Genomic DNA, 20,700 nt, shown 5'->3' with positions numbered 1-20,700 from the left:
GTGCGAGCGCTTCTGTGATATTGACATGGAATGCCAAATTATTTCCACAAGTCACAAAGCAGAACAAGCTTTCAGTCAATACAAAGGATGGTCAAAATGTATTTGGTGTAGATATGTAAACTTCCAGGGCTGTTTAACAGATTCTTGACCTGTGCAGTGATCCTAAATCAAGAGGTGAACATATAGGCTTATTGTATAAAGGAAGGCCAAAGACCTGCTGTTCATGGAACCAATCCCTTCACCCTCTCCATGGTGAAATAGTAAATATTGTGATCTGGGAAGTGCTTGACTAATCTGATCTTCTGTATCTAGTGGTTTGATGTACTCAAATCATACTACATTATCTGACTGTAGTGCAGAATTTGATGAATCTTTATATGCAGAGATTTTCGTCTTATGAAATTTGTATTTTTTTAATTATGTTCACCAAGAAGATCTCATTTTCTTAAAGGATACCTTATTCTCTGTGGGTGTTCTGAGTTTCTTAATTTAACTGTAGAAGAGAAATACAGGGTTAAAGTGTGAGAATTTACATAGCCTGTGCTATGTAAAAAACATTGTAGTTTATCCAGAGTCAGTTCTCAGCTTCTAAATTCAACCTACTCAGTAATTCTTGAAGTACATCCATATTGATCTCTTTAAGTGTTAGTGGTTTTGATCCAATAATTGATGTTTCTGGTCATTTTGCTAGTCATGATATGCTGTGGAGCTTTTTTAGATTTTGTTTTTTTAAAAGCTTTCTTACTAGAATTGATATTTTTGGCATAGCATGTAGATTCACACCTGCCCTGAAATCACCCCATTTCCCAACATTCCCATTGCCAAATAAGTTATGTAAGTTTTTATCATTTTGTAATGTAAGTATAGTCAGCATTGAATATAGAAGAAATGGATTTCCATCCTAAGAGCATCTTGACAATAAATTGCAAAAGAGACTGCATCTGGAAATGACATTTTTTATCTGTAGTTTACACCCACCAACTGATAGCATTGCTTTTTAGTCAAAACCTGGTTGTAATAACCTCAGTATCCTGTCTGCCCATCCATTAACTTTGCCCATTATCATTGCAGGTTAATTTTGTTGCAGCTATTGATGTTTATGAAGATGGTGAAGCTGGGCTACTGTTATGTTACAACTGTAAGTATTCAGGGAAGACTGAAAATGGTAAGGTCTCAATCGGTATATGTAATTCCTCTTTTTGTCAGTGGAGTTTAGATATGTATTTTAAAATAGATTTCAGTGTTTCATTAAAAGATTTTCAACATGTATTCTTTTCAGTTTACATGCATATTACAGAGACTAGAAATAGAAGTATTATTTTATTGCAAGCTATGCTAAATTTAAAAATACTAGCTGTGCAGTTTTAATTTCAGTTACACAGATATGTGTCCAAATGTTTATAGAAGTTACCACTTTATTCACAAAAGTCCTGTTCCTTCAGATCTGTCTCATTCTTTGGGTAGCTACACACTTACTAGGTTTTTTCAAGAAATGTACAGTTTATCATTCCTCCTTTTTTCTTTTTTGTGCTGTCCCATTCTGTCTTTTGTGCTTTCTTCTTCCACCCCATTTCTTTGTGCTGCCCCATTCTTTCATTGTAGATCTCTCATCCTCCTTTTGCAAAAAGGCCTTGGATACCACTAACACATGCTTCTCCCTGCAATGCACATGTACTTTTGCTTCCAATCCTCATGAAAATAGAAGCTCTCAGCATGAAGCAGCCTTTGTTAGGTGGTGCTGAAGGACAAGGCACAGCTTTCTCTGTTTCAGAAGGCATGTCCTGTTTGCCTTTCTAAAGTGAGCGTTGATGGATACAGGATAAATATGCCTATGTTCCAGCACTGGCTATTGGACTGGTACTGCAGAGCAAGATTTAAATGTCTCTAAACTCTATTGCTTTATGGTCTATGAGACTGAGAGGAGTCACTGAGAAGAATCTGGCCCCATCCTCTTGACACCCTCCCCTCAGATATTTATACACATTGATAAGATCCATCCTGACACTTCTCTTCTCCAGGCTAAACTTCAACCTCTCCTCATAGGAGAGATGCTTCAGTCCCTTAATCATCTTTGTGGCCCTTTGCTGTACTTGCTCCAGCAGGTTCATGTCTGTCCTGTCCTGGGGAACCCAGAACTGGGCCCAGCACTCTAGATGTGGCCTCACAGGTGCTGAGTAGAGAGGAGGGATCACCTCCCTTGACCTGCTGGCAGCACTCTTCCTTAATGCAGCCCAGGATGCTATTGGCCATCTTTGCCATGTGGGCATATTGCTGGCTCGTGTTCAACTTGTTGTCCGTCAGGACCCCCAGCTCCTTCTCTGCCAAACTGTTCTCAAGCTCATTGGCCCCCAGCCTGCACTGATACAAGGGGTTATTCCTCCCCACGTGCAGGCCTTTGCACTTCCCTTTGTTGAACTTCAGGAGGTTCCTCTCTGCCCATTTCTCCAGCCTGTCGAGGTTCCTCTGAATGGCAGCACAACTATCTAGTATATTTTGATCTTTCAAATGTTGAATTCACAAAGGAAGCATGTTTTCCCTATCACCTACATAGATATAGCAAAAGTTCTACATACATATTTGATTGTATCTATAACCCATGTTTCTGCAAAATCTGCCTATAATGTCAGTGTTTGTCATTTGCAGTGTAAGGTGATGGATCTTTTTTTTTTTTTTTTGGGTAGATGTTTGCCAGTATAGAAAGGTGTATCCCCTTAATGGAGGTTCTCCATTGATCCAGCCATCAGCTTCTGACTTCCACTTTAGCTGGAATCAAGTTCCTTATGCTGTTGGTAAGAAAATATCATCATATATCTTTTTACTGGATGGCTCTTTTTTTCATTACATTTGGGCTTACACTTAGCTGTTAGAGGAATTACAACATGTATGCTAGGAATAGGCATGTTGCATTCATCATGCCACTTCAGCTAAGTTTCTGCATATGATATTTTTAAAAAGTGGAGTCTTGGGGCCAAATTCTTCCTTGCTGAACTTTTTTCTTCTGTCTTTTTTTCTGTTTTTCATTTTCCATTCAGTCTACATTCTGCCAGACATGGAGAGTGAAGTTTTCTTCAGGCTCAATGTAGCTGAATGGCCATCGATATGTTAAAGAGTATTTGTCACAGAAAAGGGAGATGCCAGAATAGGTCAGATACTCAGGAATAGTTTTCATGGAGCATCTGAGAAACATTTACATTAATCATTTTTCCTTGCTAAATACTTTTTTTTTTTTCATTGCAGTTTGTGCTTTCCCGTATATTCTTGCCTTCACTACTGATTCCATCGAGATCCGGTTAGTGGTGAATGGGAACTTAGTCCATACAGCAGTCATGCCTGGGCTTCAACTTGTAGCATCAAGGGTAAGACGCACGAAAAGCGTGTTTGTCTCTGTAAGATGTTGGAATCTAATTCACAAAAAGGTTGGTGCAGTGAAAAAAGAACCAAAACAAAACTGAAATGTGTGTTACTTGATGTGTGGTAACTGCTCATATGTGTGCTCTTACTTTGTATCAAGTACAAAGAGAATCAGAATTCATCTCACTGTCTCTTATTGCTCCCAGTAATCCAGAGCTGAGATATTTGATTGTTTAAGGGGCAAACGCTGTCTTCCACATCACAGAAGGATTCATTTACATTGGATAATCTTTCCATGACTAACCATGGTTGACTTGGCAGCAATACTGCAACAATGGTTATAGAAAATAATGGGCAAACATTTGAGCTCTTACTCAACAGATGATTTAGAAAGTCTGCTGTACTAATGATGAGTTCTTTGTCATTTCAGTCAGATATTTATTTTAAAGCTACTGCTGCAGTGAGTGGATCACCTAGTAGCAGTTCCAAGGAAATGAGTTCAAGAAGTTCTCCTCAAACACCGATAGCATACGAAATGGCAGAATGTCCTGTTTCTTCTTTAGAAGGTAACATGGTTTCCAGGCAGCTTGGGCGATGGTCTTGGATCATTCCAAGAATTACCATGTCTTAGTGCAGCAGATCTTTAATAAATAAAAGTGAATCAGGTAAAAGATTTTGAGTTCATAGCTGAGTCCAGAAGGTAGACATTTTCTGTTTATCCACAGATCTGAAGCACCTGGCTGAGCTTTTCCCCCACATTATCTCCTCTGAATGCATGACAGCACTGCTTTGAAGAAGTCATTTCTATAGGAAGGGATGAATTAAATTTCAGTAGCTTGATGAATCTTTCGCAATATAGCCAAGACTAAGAATGCGAAGATAACATGGTTGTGGAAAAACTTGAGACTTCACATACACCATTCATTTCATTTCAGACCAGCTAAACTATCACTGGATGATAGTCTAGCAACTACTACTCTTTTGCAACCAAAAGAGTAAGACGTTGTTCTAGCTGAAAAAGAGTTTGCACAGTCAGTTTAAGGTAACATGATCTGTGAACAATCAATCAATTGGGAACAATAACGGAGGAACAAGGGAACTTCAAGTAGATAGTGCAAGGTGTATGTATCTCTTGCTCACTTATATCTGCTGCTGCACTCTTGGGGCAGGGGGGAAGGAGAAAGCAATCATAATTTTAATTTTTAAAAGGCAGTGATATTTGGTAAATTATTTTTTTCTAGGAGTTAGGCAAACGCACCTAAGAAAAGGAGCCATAATTTAAGCCTTTTAAGATCCAGGCTCCAGTATTCCAACATATTAAAATATGTGGAAAATCTTGCACAGAATGCAACGTCATGGTCTTGTAGTCAGGATACCAGCCTCCACTGCCAATTCATCATGTCACCAGGAGTCAGTCATCTTTTTTTCTCTAAGCCAAATAGCCAGGCTGCAAAATTTGGTTGTATTTTTTCCTCCTCCTAGCCTGTTTATATTGAAAGGTCTCTGGGGCAAGAAAGGTCTTTGTTATTTGGGTTAAAAATCATCCAGCACAATGAAGTCTGTAAAACTTTTCATTTGTCACATTAAGAACCATTACTATTGTGGAAGTGTAACATTCTTTTTTCCTTTTATGTTTCAGGTGAAGTTCCATGCAAAAACCTGTACAAAATTCCTCTCAGTAATCTGGTCGGGCGGAGCATTGAACGACCTCTGAAGTCACCTTTGGTTCCCAAGGTCGTCACTACTCCAATATCCAGTGGCATTGCTTCTGTTCCTGTTACTCACTCACTATCATTATCTCGTATGGAAATTAAAGAAATCGCAAGCAGAACACGTAAAGAATTGTTGGGTAAACTCCCCTCATTCTTTAGTGTACATATCAGTTGCCAACTATGACATTTTTAATCTTTGGACCACCACAGATGGATTTCTGACATGTGACCCTATTCGCAAACAAGTACTACAAACAAACGAAGCAGTGAGAAAACTGCTTATTTGCAAATAGTGTCTCATCACATATTAGGTTTGATATTCTTAGCCAGCTAGAAACTATTTAGTTACTAATAGAAACCTAGGAGAGAGATCTTAATATCTTCATGAATATTTAATTTTCTTTTGAGAATATTAAGTCTTTTATTCCTTTATTGAGGCCTCTTGGATGAGCCGATTCCCAAGACAGAAGGCCTACAGAAGCAAAAAAAGGTTTCTCGAAGACAGTCAGACCCCAAGCGGGGAGCAGTAAGATCAACTAGTAGTGACAGGTAAATATACTGGCTTGAAAAAAGAACCTAAGTTAGACCGTAAATGTTTTCAGAATAGCAGACTGTTTTTCAAACTGTTCATGCTTATCACAATGGACTAGGGGCTGACTGAGACCTCTGTATACTAACGCGAATTTCATACTAATGTGTTTGTTTGAGTATCTGAATATTAGTCTTATTGAAATGATTATACTTTCTGCTAAAGTCATGTTATGAGCAAAAGAAGACTAAATGGGATTTTGTTGGGGACCTGCTGCAGAGCCTGTCACTAGGATCTGCTCTAATAGGCCTGCACTGTGCAGACTTGCTCACTGTTTTCTTCATGTGGTCTTGTCTTTCCAAAATAATTTTGCAAAGAAACACAGTAGCATTTGTCTATATGGCTCTGCTCACCTGGCCCCCTTGCCATTCTGCTGTTTTCACTCTTCACAACCCACACTTGTGAAGAGTAGAGACAGAATTTAGTAGCCTGAGATAATTTGTTGTTATTTTTCTGCAATTTAAAACTATATTTGATTTGTTTCAATATTTGGAAAATATTTTTTTGGAAAAACTTTAACATTAGCTTTTGGGAATGTTTATAAACTTTACGTTTTAACTGTGTTCTGCTTATGTGGTGGCAATATGAGTGGTTACTGAAGTATAGGTAAACAGAGAGAAACTCAGTTTCGATGGTATTCTGTCTTTCATACAACTTGATTGAATCCAGAAATAGCCATTTATCCTACTTGCTCTGATCTGTGTATTTTTTTAGTGACCTTTGTCTTCCTCTTTCAGGATAATCTCAAGCTCTTCTGAAAGCAATTCTGAAAAGCGTCATCTTTCCACTAGTTCAGATCCTGATACTGTAGCAAACAGAGAGGAGAGCCCACCATCTAGCTGTCCTTTTCAGCTGACTTCTTTATATGATGAAGACATCATTGACTTGAAGTGATGAGAGTCTGAAAACCTTTCTTCTTTCCTTTTCTTAAAACTCTGTGAGCTCTATAGGAATGTCACAAACACTGCTTCTAGTGATAAACATGGCTGGAGGTATTGGTGATTAATCTTTATAGAATCCATGTTGTTCTGGCTAGCTCAGCCTGACTTGGTGATGCTTACATCCTTGACATATAGATGTTTTCTTTTCTCATTTAATGAACCATTACTGTTTGTGGCATTCAAAAGGTAGGTAATCAGTGAGAGCTTTAGGCTGAAACTGAACTGAATAAAAAGTAATCTTCTTTCTGAACTTCTTATATTTGAAGTACCTGAATGAAAGCAACATTTAGCTAAGCTGATTGCTGTTACTAGTATTATGAGTTCTTTTAAAAGTGTGTCATGTAGGAAGAAGAATTTGGTAATGTAAATCACGCCTTTTGTTTTTTAATCTTTTTTTTTAAAAAAAAAAAAAAAAGGTTGTAGGCAAGGTCTTTCCAAACAGTGCAGTTTGTCCTTGAAATGGTGCAGCTGTGTTATGTTCACTGAAGAATCAAGGATATTCTGTAAAGATCAGGTAAGATATGAACATGCTGCTTTCTTTGCTCTAACCTATCCATGCACATTTTTTAAAAGAAACCTGAAAACTGTTTTGGCTTTAAGAATCCTTGAGCAGAGAGACTCTTTATATAAAACACAAACTTTCAAAATATTCCTTAAAAATTGAAAGTCAAAGAAATATTTTGCTTTTCCATCTGCTGAAATACTGTTCCTGTAGTGCACCTACAGATTTTCCATTACAGGCAGAAGTCAACACTTGATTTTCTTTTTGACTACACAAGGATTCCTATGCAGGCATCAAAATTAGCTGTTGTCTGCACTTGCATTAACAGTGATAGTCTTTGCTCCGGATAATTGTATTTTTCTAAGCTGATCCAGACTGAAGTTTCACTGCTAAGCAGCTAGTTTTCTATGACGAAGTGGTCATATAAGATCTTTTGTTCTGTTAAAAGACAAGATTTCATCTTTAAGGATTGTTAGTTTTGTTTTTATTGTCTTACCCTTTCCTCTATGCCAAAAATCAATTTTAAACAATACGTTGAAAGGGTTTGCTTTCTTTTCATTTTTCCAGACTTTTTATATATGAAGATTTTAGCTTTATTAGCAAGGTTTTTTTTGCTCTATACTTAGTAATACTTCTGCTTTCTTGATTTATTTTGTAGTATCATTCACGTATCATGATTTCACTTTCTGTCCAAGCATGAATATCTGGAGATTTGTGCCTTTTTTTACTTCAGTCTGTCTGAATGTAAAACTTTTTTCCAAAGTACTTTGTGCCCAGTTCATTATATGTAATGGCTTAATTGCTCCACCTAAGAAAATATGCAAAGCCTTAATTGAAGGGATCGCTTCTTATTCTCAACTACAATGGCCGATCAAGGAAAGAAGCAATATTTTTCAAAGAGTAATTAATCTAGGAGCAGAAGCAGTGTTAACCAATGGCTGCTATTGTTTCAGGATTTTTGCACCCTTAATAAATATCTGAAAGGAAATGCTAGCTTGAAGTCTTTGCAAGAGGTTGTAACTTTTTTTTCTTTGTTTTGGAGAATGTTATTTCCAGAGATTGTATTCATCTATCCTGTCCTATTTACCTGGTCAGCTAAGGCTGAAAAAATATGAGTCTGAAAGTATTGCATGTGATGCTTATTTTTGCTGGAAGTTGTGGACTCATTGAATCCACTTTAGGGAGCACTACTGACACTAAAATAAGTTTAGAAAGCAGAAGCATCACCTTCTCTTTTCCATAAACTGAATTCTCAGTGTAGTATTTTACTTCTGTTGTGTGTGTGTTTTTGAAGACTGTACCAGTATGTTGCAGAACTCAGGCTTTAGTTAAGATAAAATTTTAACTGGAAACTTTGCTTTGCATTCTCAAAATATCAGATTTTAAATATATTGCAGTTGTTCACTCCTGCTGTTCTAGCATGACTTACCATGACTAATAGTTTGATAATAGCTGAAGCAACGCAGGGAGTTTAAAAAGTTTGTTTTGAAGAACCTGAGCAAATACATCTTTAGGTATGCTGAAAGACATAGAAAGGCCTTAGAGATGGAGCACTAGAGAGACCAAGAAGAATGGGGAAAGTTTGACAGATGACGACCCCTGGAAATGGCGGTACTCGGGATGCGTATAGCTGGGGCATTTGCACCTTAACCAAGACCCAGTTAGAGTCAGAGAGCCTCAGGAAGGCAAGTTATTTTCTTTGAGCAGAATCACAGCAATGGCAATAAGGTGTTGCCCAGAATTTAAGTATCTGCAGTATATACACAAATACACACACACAGACGCATGCGCACACTATCTTTATCTATATATACCTATGTATATATGTCTGTAATAGCAGCGCTGATGCCATCCAGCAAATACTAAGAAGCAGTAAAAGAATTGAAAGGAGTACTGCTCAAATTTGAATGCTTAAGCTTGACAAAAAATGATCAGACTGACTACATGGTATTTATCTCAAACAGGATGTTGGAACAGCTTGAAGAGGGAAGCCCAGATTCTGTCAACTCTTTTTTTTTTCCCTAATCTGAATTTTATGCTGTAGCTTGACTTAATGGGTCAGATGCAAGCTGTTAGCAGGTCACATTGGCACCTTCTGGTCCTAAAAGAATATTACTCATACAGGACAGATGGGATCTGAACACTGAAAAAAAAATACCTGTCTTTATTCCAAATGTATGCAGTAAGTGCCTTAACAAGACTATCATTTCTTGAGTTTTTGCTTCTGCAATTAATCAGCATGTCTTGCAGGCAAGTAGGAATATCAGACCTATCAAAAGGAATTGGGAAAGATCAGGTGACATTAGTTTGCCTGTATGACTCCCAGAGATAGTAGCTGAGGCCTTGGGGCGGTGTACATGTAGCTGTTAGATACTTACTGTAGGAGAGCAGCCTGGAGTGTAAGTAGAAGGTAGAGCGCATGGTACTGATGTTACGATTTTGTTGTGACACAAGCCACAAGAACCAAATTCGATGAAAGACTGTATCACATTTATTGTGTCTAAAACAGATTATTGCACAATTGTGTGAAACTGCTGAAACAACTGGACAAACAGCCACTGTACAAGGTGGGTACTTAAAACTGTACTGTGGGTTCTTAAAAGCCTCAGACTGTGCCATGGGTTACATGCAGTACACATTAATTTTTATAAATGTTTGAAAAATGAAAATAATGAAACCCTTCCTTCTAAGGAGAGATAAAGACACATGTGCAGCTTGGAAGGGGTAGGTGCTATCAATCCCAGTAGGCAGAAATATAAACTCTAGAAAGAATAGATGCATGTGAACAATCAATACCTTCAGTTGCTTGTTTTGCAAAGAAAAAGTGGTCCTGTTCTGATTACAACCCTTTCCTGGGTTTTGGGGCTTTGTTGTTGTTTTAAGTGCATAACATACAGCATGCAAGCAGCAGCCAGAACGAGTAGTGCGCCTGCACATGACTTTATATACACATGCAAGCCACACAAATGTTTCTCATAAATAATAAATATTTATTATTGCCTGGTAGATTCAACTGAAATATTGAGTACTAGGCCAGTCAATTATATAAATATTTAGGCAGTTTGTAGTATGGTGGGGAGCAGTTAACCATTTAGATAGGACCCACAAGAAGAGCAACACTGACATGACCAGTTACATATGCTCAAATTTGCTGCTCCTGCCATTTACTTTCTGCTTTTCTGCCAATTCATCTACTTAGGATAAGCCAGTTTCATGCTAATGCATGCTTTCCTAAAGGTGTGCATTTATAACTTGTGCGTGCAGCTGCAGGAGCTTTCCCAGCCTGATCTGTTTTTTTTTTCCCCTGCATTTGGGAAGTATTTCTTTTATGTTTGTGATGGCTTTCACAAGTTTTAAATGACTAAAAGTACTAAGCATATATAAGAATCTAACATAACTTGATCTTACAACAAATATCATCCCATTTGCAAGTGAAAGGGTGTTTTGGTATCATTTTTGTTGCTGTCTCTGTATGAAGCTAAGTACCATACTATATTACCATTGTTAACAATTTGGTGTCACAGTTCATGTGCCCACTGCCTGCCAATTATCTTAAAGTAGTATTTTCTAATAACCTACCTAATTTTTGTGAGGGGATAAACTATACCCTGAGAACTAAATACCTAATACTAAGGATACAGGAAATGTTCTGTGATTGTCTGCAGCAAACAAACAGCTGTACTAGCATGCAGGATAGAAAGTACGTTTTACTGTTAACTTACAGGAGAGGACAGTAACTGTGCCAGGCTGCACAATGGCCTAGCTGCTTCACTTTGCTGCTGACTTGCAACTGACTGACTCCTGTTTGCTGCTTAAAATAACATTAGCACCATAATTTGAAAAGAAAATTTAGGAGTATTTTTTGCATATTTATTTGTAGCTTTGTTAGGTATTTATCTGGTTGAATGAAAATGTTATGTCTCTAAGGGTTTGTACAGAAAGTGTTATCAACTTGAAATGTCAGTTTTAATGAAGTCTTTGAATGTTAGTAGATTGCTTTGTACTTTAATAACTGCATATTGTTAAGACTGTTGCTAAATTTCTGTGATGAAAAACTATTTACCACCACTTGTCTTAAAATTTGATGTATTGCCATTGTTTTTAATGTCATGTGATAATATGTATGTTTTGTTTTAGATGTAGCATCCAAATAATAGAAACATTCCTATCAAAACAGTTCTAGCTATAAGTGCAGTGTATCACTTTCTGCAGGGGTAACAGACACCATTTATTCCTTCACCTATAATAAACAATAAATTTGACACCACTTATTTCTTTTGCACTTGCAGGACTAATGACTTTTCTAAACTTGGCTCATTAAACAACAGATATTAAAAGAGAACAGATAGTATGGTACTAGGGTGGACAACCCTGGATTACTGTTTCCACCATTTATATTCTGGAGAGATTTTGCTTCAGAGGATGCAGTTCATTTATGCAAGTGCTGTGTCACCCCAATGACATGAGTATTTGAGGCTTGAGCATAACACATCATTGACAAGAACCATATCCAGCCTCGCTGTAGTGTCAGCAAGGTTCCAGAGGTCTTTTAGATTTTTCAGAAACTTGATTTAGTTGCAGATCTTTACCCCTTAAATTAACATTGTAAAAGGTACTTTTTTTTTTTTCCATGTGAATGGTACACGCTCTTGTTCTAAGAGGTTTGTTTTTTTTTTTTTTAAAGTCTGTCTTCTGCAAAAGAGATTCTCTTGACTCAATTCTGAAATATATTCTGGTGAAAGTTAAACCCTTTCTCAGTTAAAATTCATTCCTAGCTTACTTGACATTCATAGGAAAAATGATGTCTGGCAAAAAGGTTACTACAAGATCAGACAGAGACTAGCTATCTACCTTCAGTAAGCAGTGAAGTTCTGCTGTTGTCCCTCTATACAGATCTTAGAATAAATCATACAACAAAAGTATAGCAGTGATGGTCATCTAGTGTAACTTTATACAAAGAAGGGAGAAGTTTACACTGAGACAGACTTGTTTGAGGATGTTCAAATATTTACAAACATTGTGCAATGGTCATGCAACCACAGAGTTAGCAGCTGTTACGCGAGTACAGTATTAGCTGTCCTAGGTCAAGGCAGCACCTCAAAAGACAGCTTAATGCTAATGCACATGAAAGCAGTCCTTCATCTCTAGGATAAAGACTTCCATCACCGTTATTCCATGGTCAGAAATCCCAGACATGCAAGTAGGTACACAAATAAAGGAAAAGTCATAGTGGCCTGAAGTTAACATTAGTCAGGCTGTATCATTAGTTTCTTCTCTGTAGCATATGCTATAAAAGACATTAGCACAGCATAGATATTGGGGTAAAGGAATTAAAATTTACAAATTTAGGTCTTTATTTACATCATTTTAGTCAGTCTGGACTAGGTGAAAGGAACACAGGAACTGAAGAAAAAGAATACATCCAAGACCTGTACAAGGGAGAATATGTATTGCAATTAATAGGCAGAAATGCTAAAGTGTGTGCAGAGTCCCTTTATTTTTATTATTTTAATAAAAAACAGATTTTTCTCAATCAAATTGTGTCACTGAGAAGTCTGCCAAGTGATACAGATAGTTTAACAATAACATCATAACTTGTGATATGAAAGTTTCATATCAATATAAGAGCCTCAGGTTTAAGATCTTCTGAAGTAGGCTTCAATCTGTTCCAAGGTCCGTCCTTTTGTTTCAGGAACATAAAAGGCTGTGAAAATTACATTCATGCAACAAAAGGCAGAGAAGAGCCAGAATGTGCCATAGGATGTTAAGAAACCCTAGAGGAGGGAAAAGAGAGGAAAAGGAAAAAAAAAATTAATACTGCAGATCTACAGCTCTGTATTGCTAGAGAACATTGTAGCCTAAACTTGTCTCAGGAGCATCTTTAATTAAAGTTTCCCTATGAAAAGGAACTCCTGACTGTATTTTATGGTGCTTACTATAAGATCATGAAATTCCTTGGTTACCAGGAAAGCCATAACCCAGTTTGTTAGCACACAAGCACCGCTGGAAATGCCTCTGGCTTTCAGTGGAAAGATTTCAGACATCACCAGCCACGGGATGGGACCCCAGCCGAGGGCAAAACCTGCAATTACAAACAAAAGAGAATAAATGCAAGTTAAACATATAACAAAGAGAAGACTGAATGATGCCCATGCTAGCCAAGTAAGGCAGATGCTTTTCACCATGATTCTAGAAACCCAAAACATCCACAGGAGACAAATAAAATAAATTATTTTAGGGTATCATTGTAAATGCTGATGCACGTCCTGTCAAACTATTTATAAAAGTGTTCTTAACAGGCCAAACTTCTTACTAAAAAGTCTTTGAAGTGGTAGGACTTAAAAATTAACCTTGTGTCTAACTGCAGCTGCCTTGCACCATCATAGAACTCAACATGGCTCAGATGCTTTCACAGACTGATTTTGATTAATGACTGTAAAGTAATTCAACCTGATCAATTCCTACTTACTATTAGCACAAGGAGGTATAAATTGATTTCCTAGGCTATTGGCTTAAGTAGTTAACTCCTAGCTCTACCACCTGGATTGTGAATGGTCAGCCCAACTTTGCATTATACACTACAAAGCTCTGTTGAAGACAAACCTCATCTCTAATGTGACAAACTTGTTACTTTCACCAGAAAGTTTGTTTTGTGTAATATCTACTTAGAAGCCTGTCCCACTTACCAGCAACAAAGAGCCCTAGGCTCACTACAGCAAGCCAGGATAGGCTGCTTTCTGTTCCTGGAGCTACTGTATTTAAGGTGAAGAGTAGATCAGGATCGGATGAGTTGTTTGGATTTGGAAGGACCATTTTAAAGTAAAGCCCAAACAATGCAGTACTGAGAGCCATAATGATCCCTGAAAAAGTAAGCAATAACCAAGTTGTCACTGATTGCCACTGGGGTACTCTTCTGAGAGAGACCGTAGTTGGTCAGACAAATATAAGGTTTGCTGGCCTTGACAAAAGTGTTTCTTACATGATAGCGTTCTCGGGAACAAACACTGGACTTGACAAAATTGAAAGATCCCAGACATAATCACTCTAAGCACTGTCAAACACAATATAGTCTTGACAGCAGTCATTACTATTGAATTGGGTGTGCAGCACAGTTGTATCAAACAATTTTCTCTAGCAAATTTACTTGTAAGTTAAAAAAAATATATAATGTTACTAAATAACACAGTGTTTGATGAAAGTAGCAGCAGACGTGACTCAGTGAAGGTATTATTTTGAAACGGCCATTTGTTGCTAACCCAGGTACGAGTATTTATTATGACAGTGAATCTTATTAACCACAAAGATGATCACAGTAATAAGAACTGCCTCAGTAACATAGCTACTTCAAAGTAAAAACTTGCCTGGTAAGATGACAAAAGATAGCAAAATATAGTTCCAAGAGGTCTCACTACAATGTGCGTACAGATCTCCTAACTACTCAAAATCTTTTTACTCTAAGCGTGACGATTTCCTCTTCCTCTTTGAATCACAGTTTAAGTCTAGCGGTATTTCTAATTACAGCACAAACTACTTAAAATGCATAAGTTATAATACTTAATACCCTCAGGACACTTCTTGTTACTATACATAACACTGTATTTCTTTCTGAACAAAATTCGGTAACACCAGAAAAAGTTTAGACTCCCTTGAAGATCTAACATATTAACGCTTAATCCAAACTGAGGAAGTGTTTTTGACATGCTAATTGACTTGTTGCCAGACTCACTAGAAAAATTATCACAAAAAGGTTTAGAACTACTAATTCATAAAGGTATTATTTACATTCAGTTCAGTCAAGATTAACAGCTTTAGGTAAGGACCGAAAACATGCAACAGGAAAACCTGGGATTCCACGGTGGCTCTTAAATTTACATGCAACACAGAGTGCATCCACCTGGCCATTTATGCTGATTAAAACCCTCATTTTTGTATAGCCCTTAAGTATGACTGTGTTTTACCGGATATGTAAAGCAGTACTTTTCGTCCAGTTTTATCTATGATAAGTGCAGCCACTGCAGTGAAACATACTTGTATGGAACCCACAACAACAGAAGCCATTCTGCTGTCCTGAAATAGAATAAGAGGTAGGGAGAAGGATTCACTATTCAGTCTGATACAAGGATCACTTATCGGACATTACATGTGTATTTGTTTCTTGAATCTGGGACAAACTAAGCCACAGGACTTACCAGAGGATGGGGGGGGGGGGGGGGGGGAAGAAAGCAACAGATAAAATTCTAATTTTATTTGAGGTCATTTAAGTGAAAGACTGACAACAGGAAGGGGAAAACACATTGACAATTTACACAACATACTGATCATTTAATAACTTTTAAAACAAGCCACAACTTCTTCCTGTAGTTTTGCAACTAATTAAAAGAAAAAAAAAACCTACATAAAAGATGACTATAACAGAATTTTGTACCAGCAGCAAAGTTTCAGACCAGCAACCCACAACATGCTTCCCTCAAAAAGCATAATGTTCAGGTATGCCAGAGTAACACAGTCAAGAGGGCCTCTGTAACCCAGAAAAAAAAAGCCCACCGAAACCCAAACCCTATTCTTTATGACACAGACAGGATCATCAAGTCACTTTGTTGCATGATCTAGACTTACTCTAGCACTGCCTAAGCTCAAATTATAGGTATGCTTGCTAATTTGCAAATGCACTCCAATTACCTTGAAATTTGCATCTTCGAAGATAGTTTCTGCATAAAACATAACTGCATTAATGCCCGTTACTTGCTGGAAGAACATCAGTGCCACACCAATAAGAAGTGGCCTGTAGATTGAAGGATTCTTGAACTCTGAAAAACTCAATCCCTGTTAAAAGATTAAGGAATAATTCAGTGGAAAATTCAATCCTTTAAATGAAAGAACAAAGAACTTCCTCAGAAGATTTCAGCCTGTTCAAAAACGTTAATTTCCTCTTCAGCCTAAATGCCCCCACCAATTGCCTTGGTAGTAAGATAGTTTACATTTGAAATATCTGAGGACTCCATGAAAATAAATTTTTCCCCTTTTCTCAGGTTCTAGAGACAGCAGTTGAGCCACAATATTGGCAGAGCATATGGAAGTATTCTTCAAAAACAAAGTGGTAAACTCAAAAGTCCATGAATGTGAAATCAGATTTCTCTGACTTCTCTGGCACCTTATCTGCCATTATTAAAATGAATAAACCTTTGTACAGAAAGCTAACATTAATGAATTCATGGTTTACAGATTAGACATGCCTGTTTAAGGAGGCTGTTAAACAGCATCTCATTACAAGGGACTAAATTTTACTATTACAGAGATGCAAGAGGAAATGCAATTGTACAGCACAAAAAATAGGAAATTAGGATTAGGTACTGAATAGCTTGAACAATCTATAAAATTGTTAAATAAGGCAGAAAAAACTAGATAACTGTCACAGATAATTAAGAACAAGATCATGAGCCTGACTGCTACTGACGCACATGCACTAGGGCAGTCAGTGGTGATAGCAGTTACAGCTGAGAGGTAAAGAGTCTTGCAATCTTATTTGCGTCTTAAATACAATTTGGCTGAGGAAATGTGTTTGGACAACCATTTGTAGAAGGGGCTATTAAACTAAGCTATGGTAAAACTTTTAACTACACTGTACACTTCATATACTGTGTCCGTACACAAAGTTCTTACTGTAAATCAGATTCTTCTCACCTCCTCCTCAACATTAGCTTCAATCTGCCTACATTCCCATTCATGATCCACATATGGTCCCCGCAGAAACTGTAAAGACGCTATGGCTTCTGAACGTTTGTTCTGATTCAGCAGAAATCTCGGTGTTTCAGGCATGAAGAACATGAACAAAAGCATTATGCAGGAGGGGAAACAACACAACACTGCCAGCCAGCGCCACTTTAGTGTTATTCCTGGACAACAAAAAGGAAAGAAAGAGGACTATAAAAATCCACTGTACAAACAAACTAACATATACGTCAATTCCTTAGTGTAGTTCTTTCATTACATGTACTAATTCTTTGCTGCAAAGAGCCCTAACCCCAATACCTGCAATGTAGGCTCCCAGTATGCCAGTCACCACCATCAGTTGAACACAAGAGCCAAGCATACCACGAACTTTAGGATGAGCTACTTCAGAAATATACACCTAAAACACAGGGAGAAAATACCTAATAATTACTCCTATCCAATTTTGGATGAAGGATTTGAAAAATAATTTGTTTCTGAAAAAATATGGGTGCATTTTCCAGTAACTCCCCTCCTCAAAAAAAGCCTCAATAAAATGAGGTAAGTAGAAAACTACCATCTCAGAAATTCATATTGCCATTATGAAAAACTCTGGAAAGAAAGGAATCCCTGAAAGACAAGAATGCTGATGATGTTTGGTAAACTGCAGTATCAGTATCCCAGAAATGAAAGTCATCTTGCATTATTAAGGACTGACTTTGTTGGTCATATTCAATAAGAAACACATCCTTGCAAAGGGGCCTGGTGTGTGGAACAGTTTTTGCATAAGCACATAGCCTGAGCCACAAATAAAACTCTTTGCAAGTGAAAGTTTTAAAATTTTAATTCAACATGAAGATCACAAATTACTTCATTCCATGAAGGTCAAAATTGACAGCTCTTGTCCTACCGTATATTATTTGAACAACATCACATCTCATCCAATATTTGGGATCAACTTAAACTGCTCAGCTGTTTTTTATATATTGCTCTCAAGTGCACAGTTACAGTTTAGTTGAATGTATGGAAGTCCTTCATATATAAGCATACAATTCTTCCCAAAGTTACAGCTCTTAGTTTTTCAGATGGAAAACAGGTAACTCTTAGTTCAAAAATTATTTTAAGCTACAGTCACATGGTGTTAGATATCACACTCCCCTCCCTCATCACTGCAGTCATAAATCTTTTCCTGTTGGCTGTAGCTTAAATCCTTTACATAAGAGAACTTAGAGCTCAGCTCCATGAAACAAAGAGAAAACAGATGGAACTCCTCCAAAGACACTAACACACCAGACTAAAAAAAGCGTATTTTCAACAATACACAAGCCACACAGGATTATCAATCAAAATATTTATAAAAATAAAACTAAAAAAAGATTTGGGGTAGAGAGTCCTAAATGATAAAGAATTAGTATTTATTCAGTAGTGTGTTACAAGTATTTCTTATCTTTGATTTTTAGTAGTTGTAGCATTTCAAGAGCTGGAAATGCTCGACCCACCAGAAAGAAAACAAACGTGAATGTTAGGTGGTTTATTTCATACTACTACCTATTCAGCTAGATCCAGATGCCAAATAATACCAGAGAAGAAAAACAACAAAAGGGCATGAATTCTTTCCATTTCCCTACTGCATAAGTATTTCTGAATGCAAGGGAGAAGTTAATGCTCAGAAGGTAAGAGCTGAATCAGAATTCACTGCTTGACATTGCGCTAGAATGAGACAGCACCCATAATTTATTTGACAAACCTAAGAAATTCGGTGAAATACAAGATATCTTCAGACTACTAGAAGCAGATGGTGATAGCGAACAAACTCCCAAAACTCCAATGCTAAGTATATGAGGCATTTGGAGAGAAAAATGAATTACTAGACGACAGCAAAACATAAACACAAGCAGTCAGATAAGGAAAAAAAAGGATTAAAAAAACCAAAAGATCACATCATTATAGTATGAATGTGTAGTACAGAAATGCCACTAAAGGAAACAAAAGTTATTTTGCTTGTTTTTAATCACAAATAAAATGCAAATAAAACAACATGATTCTATGTTTCTTTAAAAATCAGCTTCTAAATCCACAAATTACATTGGTTACATTTACTCAGTTATTTCATCCTAGACACTAAGAAATGACAACACAAGAAAAATCCAGCATCCCCTCCCCCAAAAAACATGCTAAGCAGAAAAGATGCCTTACTTACTGGAACAACAAGTGAAGTAATTCCACTGGCTAAGCCGGTCAGTATTCTTCCAAAATAAAGCATCCAAATATTCTGAGCAGAAATAATAACTATATATCCAGAAACATATGGTACTGAGCACAGCATTAGACTCGGTTTTCTCCCAGCTTTATCCACAAGATAGCCTCCCAGTATTCCTCCAGCAGCAGCTCCTAATGTTACTACAGACTTCAGAAAATAAGTTAAAAAAAATGTATGTATGTGTGTGTATCAGACTCCAATTTCTTGAAACATTTTGGAAAGTAAATAGCAGCTTCTAAATAAAATATGCAAGTACACAGAGGCGTTTTGAAAATAAAAACAAAGTTAACATTAACTTCTTCACCAAAACGTAGTCCAGAATTACTCCTCACCACAAATGAACAGCAAATAATTTTTAGATTAAATATAATCTTTCAAGGAAAAAAAAAAGAAAAGAAACAGCAGTTTCTCCTTTTAGCTGTCTACAATGCTGTCTGTTCAAACAGCTATTCAAAATGTTTCAAAGCCCTGAAGAAGTTACCATCTTGACTAACCTGGAGTCCCACCTGCATCCAAAAAAAGCAGATATTCCCTATGTAGATGGACTGCACCTAATTTATGAAGAAGTCTATTCTCTGTGGTCCCTTGACAGCTACAGCTGAGAAAGCTGAGAATTGTTGTAAGACATTTTAGCACCAAAAAGTAGTTTAATGAATAGGGCCATCTTTTAGTGTATGCTGAGAGTCATCAGAGAGTAACGCCACTGTAATCCAGGAAAAATTGGAAACAGTCACTGAGTTTAGGGGTAAAAAAAGAAGTCTGGGTTTCATTACTAACATTTGCATTTATAGTCCTCCTAAAGGAAAGTAAGGCCTCCTCATGCAAGTAATATTTTCCAGACCTACACTTTCAACTGCAGTCACCTCATGGTAAGGCATCCTACAGCGACTTACCCCAAACCACGACGCTTGATTGCTGTCCAGTCTTAGTTTAGGATCGTTGACTTTACTCAGCTCGGGAATAACAGGTGAGCTATAGCCTAGCACGAAGCCAAAGCTAAGAGGTCCCAAGACAGCAGCGAAGGTGGCGAGATACAGCTTCTTGTTCTGCACTCTGAGGCGGAAGAGGCCGACAAGGATCGCGCCGCCACGCGGGCCGGCTCCGGCCCCGGCGCCCCCCACGAGACGCCCCCGCCCGCCGAGGGGGGCCGGCACCCGCACGGGGCCAGCGGCCCGGCAGCGCCCAGGCAGGCCTAGCAGAGGGCCCGGGCCGGGCTCGCCCCAGCCGCCGCCCCCCGCTACCGGCCGCCGCCGAGCTCCAGCGCAGCCCGCGCGGCCCCCAGTCCGCCCGAGCGGCGGGGCCGCGGCGCCCGCGCTCACCTCGGGTACGCGTCTGGCGCGGGGCGGCCCAGCAGCGACCGAGACTCCTCCGCCGCCATGTCCCGCCGCGGGAAACGCGGCAGCGCGGGCACCCCGCCGCGGGCCGCCAGGAGCCGCGGCCCCGCTGCAGGGCGGCGCGACCTCCGCCCGGGCGCGGCGTCAGCGGCGGCGCGGCGCGGCCGACGGCCCGGCAGCGGGGCTGAGCGCGGCAGCAGCAGCGGCGCTCCGGCCGGCCGGAAGCGGCTCGTGAGCGGCAGCGGGGAATGATGACGTCCGGGGCGAGCGCCGGAAGCCGCTGCTGCTGCGGAGAGCCGCGGC

At 38.5% G+C, this 20,700-nt stretch overlaps 2 protein-coding genes across 16 annotated transcripts in view; one reads left to right on the top strand and one right to left on the bottom strand.

Moving 5' to 3' along the window:
• GARNL3 (GTPase activating Rap/RanGAP domain like 3) overlaps positions 1-11,842 on the top strand; it is a 61,733-nt gene extending 49,891 nt beyond the window's left edge. For 11 of the 14 annotated variants that reach the window (XM_026112187.2, XM_026112184.2, XM_026112183.2 and 8 more), the window contains 7 exons: positions 1,072-1,138; positions 2,682-2,789; positions 3,238-3,356; positions 3,782-3,917; positions 4,991-5,200; positions 5,501-5,612; positions 6,390-11,366. In XM_026112187.2, coding sequence (XP_025967972.1) covers positions 1,072-1,138; positions 2,682-2,789; positions 3,238-3,356; positions 3,782-3,917; positions 4,991-5,200; positions 5,501-5,612; positions 6,390-6,546 — 909 coding nt within the window. In that variant the 3' untranslated portion in view covers positions 6,547-11,366. The other 3 variants (XR_010392424.1, XM_026112186.2, XM_064524015.1) reach the window with 3 other exon arrangements.
• A 181-nt stretch (positions 11,843-12,023) lies between these two features.
• SLC2A8 (solute carrier family 2 member 8) lies at positions 12,024-20,664 on the bottom strand. 2 transcript variants are annotated; one of them, XM_064524023.1, is made up of 10 exons: positions 20,383-20,664; positions 19,957-20,116; positions 19,004-19,210; positions 17,125-17,224; positions 16,777-16,988; positions 15,775-15,918; positions 15,054-15,162; positions 13,782-13,955; positions 13,032-13,177; positions 12,024-12,869 (listed from the first exon to the last, which is right to left on the bottom strand). In XM_064524023.1, exons 1-10 carry the CDS (start codon positions 20,439-20,441, stop codon positions 12,732-12,734), a joined length of 1,449 nt encoding a protein of 482 aa, XP_064380093.1. In that variant the 5' UTR covers positions 20,442-20,664; the 3' UTR covers positions 12,024-12,731. The 2 variants fall into 2 exon arrangements, with proteins under 2 accessions (XP_064380093.1, XP_064380094.1); XM_064524024.1 differs by lacking the exon at positions 13,782-13,955.
• Positions 20,665-20,700: the final 36 nt, after the last annotated feature.

Source organism: Dromaius novaehollandiae, chromosome 20 (assembly GCF_036370855.1).
Source record: "Dromaius novaehollandiae isolate bDroNov1 chromosome 20, bDroNov1.hap1, whole genome shotgun sequence".
Taxonomy (NCBI): Eukaryota; Metazoa; Chordata; class Aves; order Casuariiformes; family Dromaiidae; genus Dromaius; species Dromaius novaehollandiae.
The sequence above is the reverse complement of the archived record's forward strand: the minus strand, read 5'-3'. Positions and strand labels throughout refer to the sequence as shown.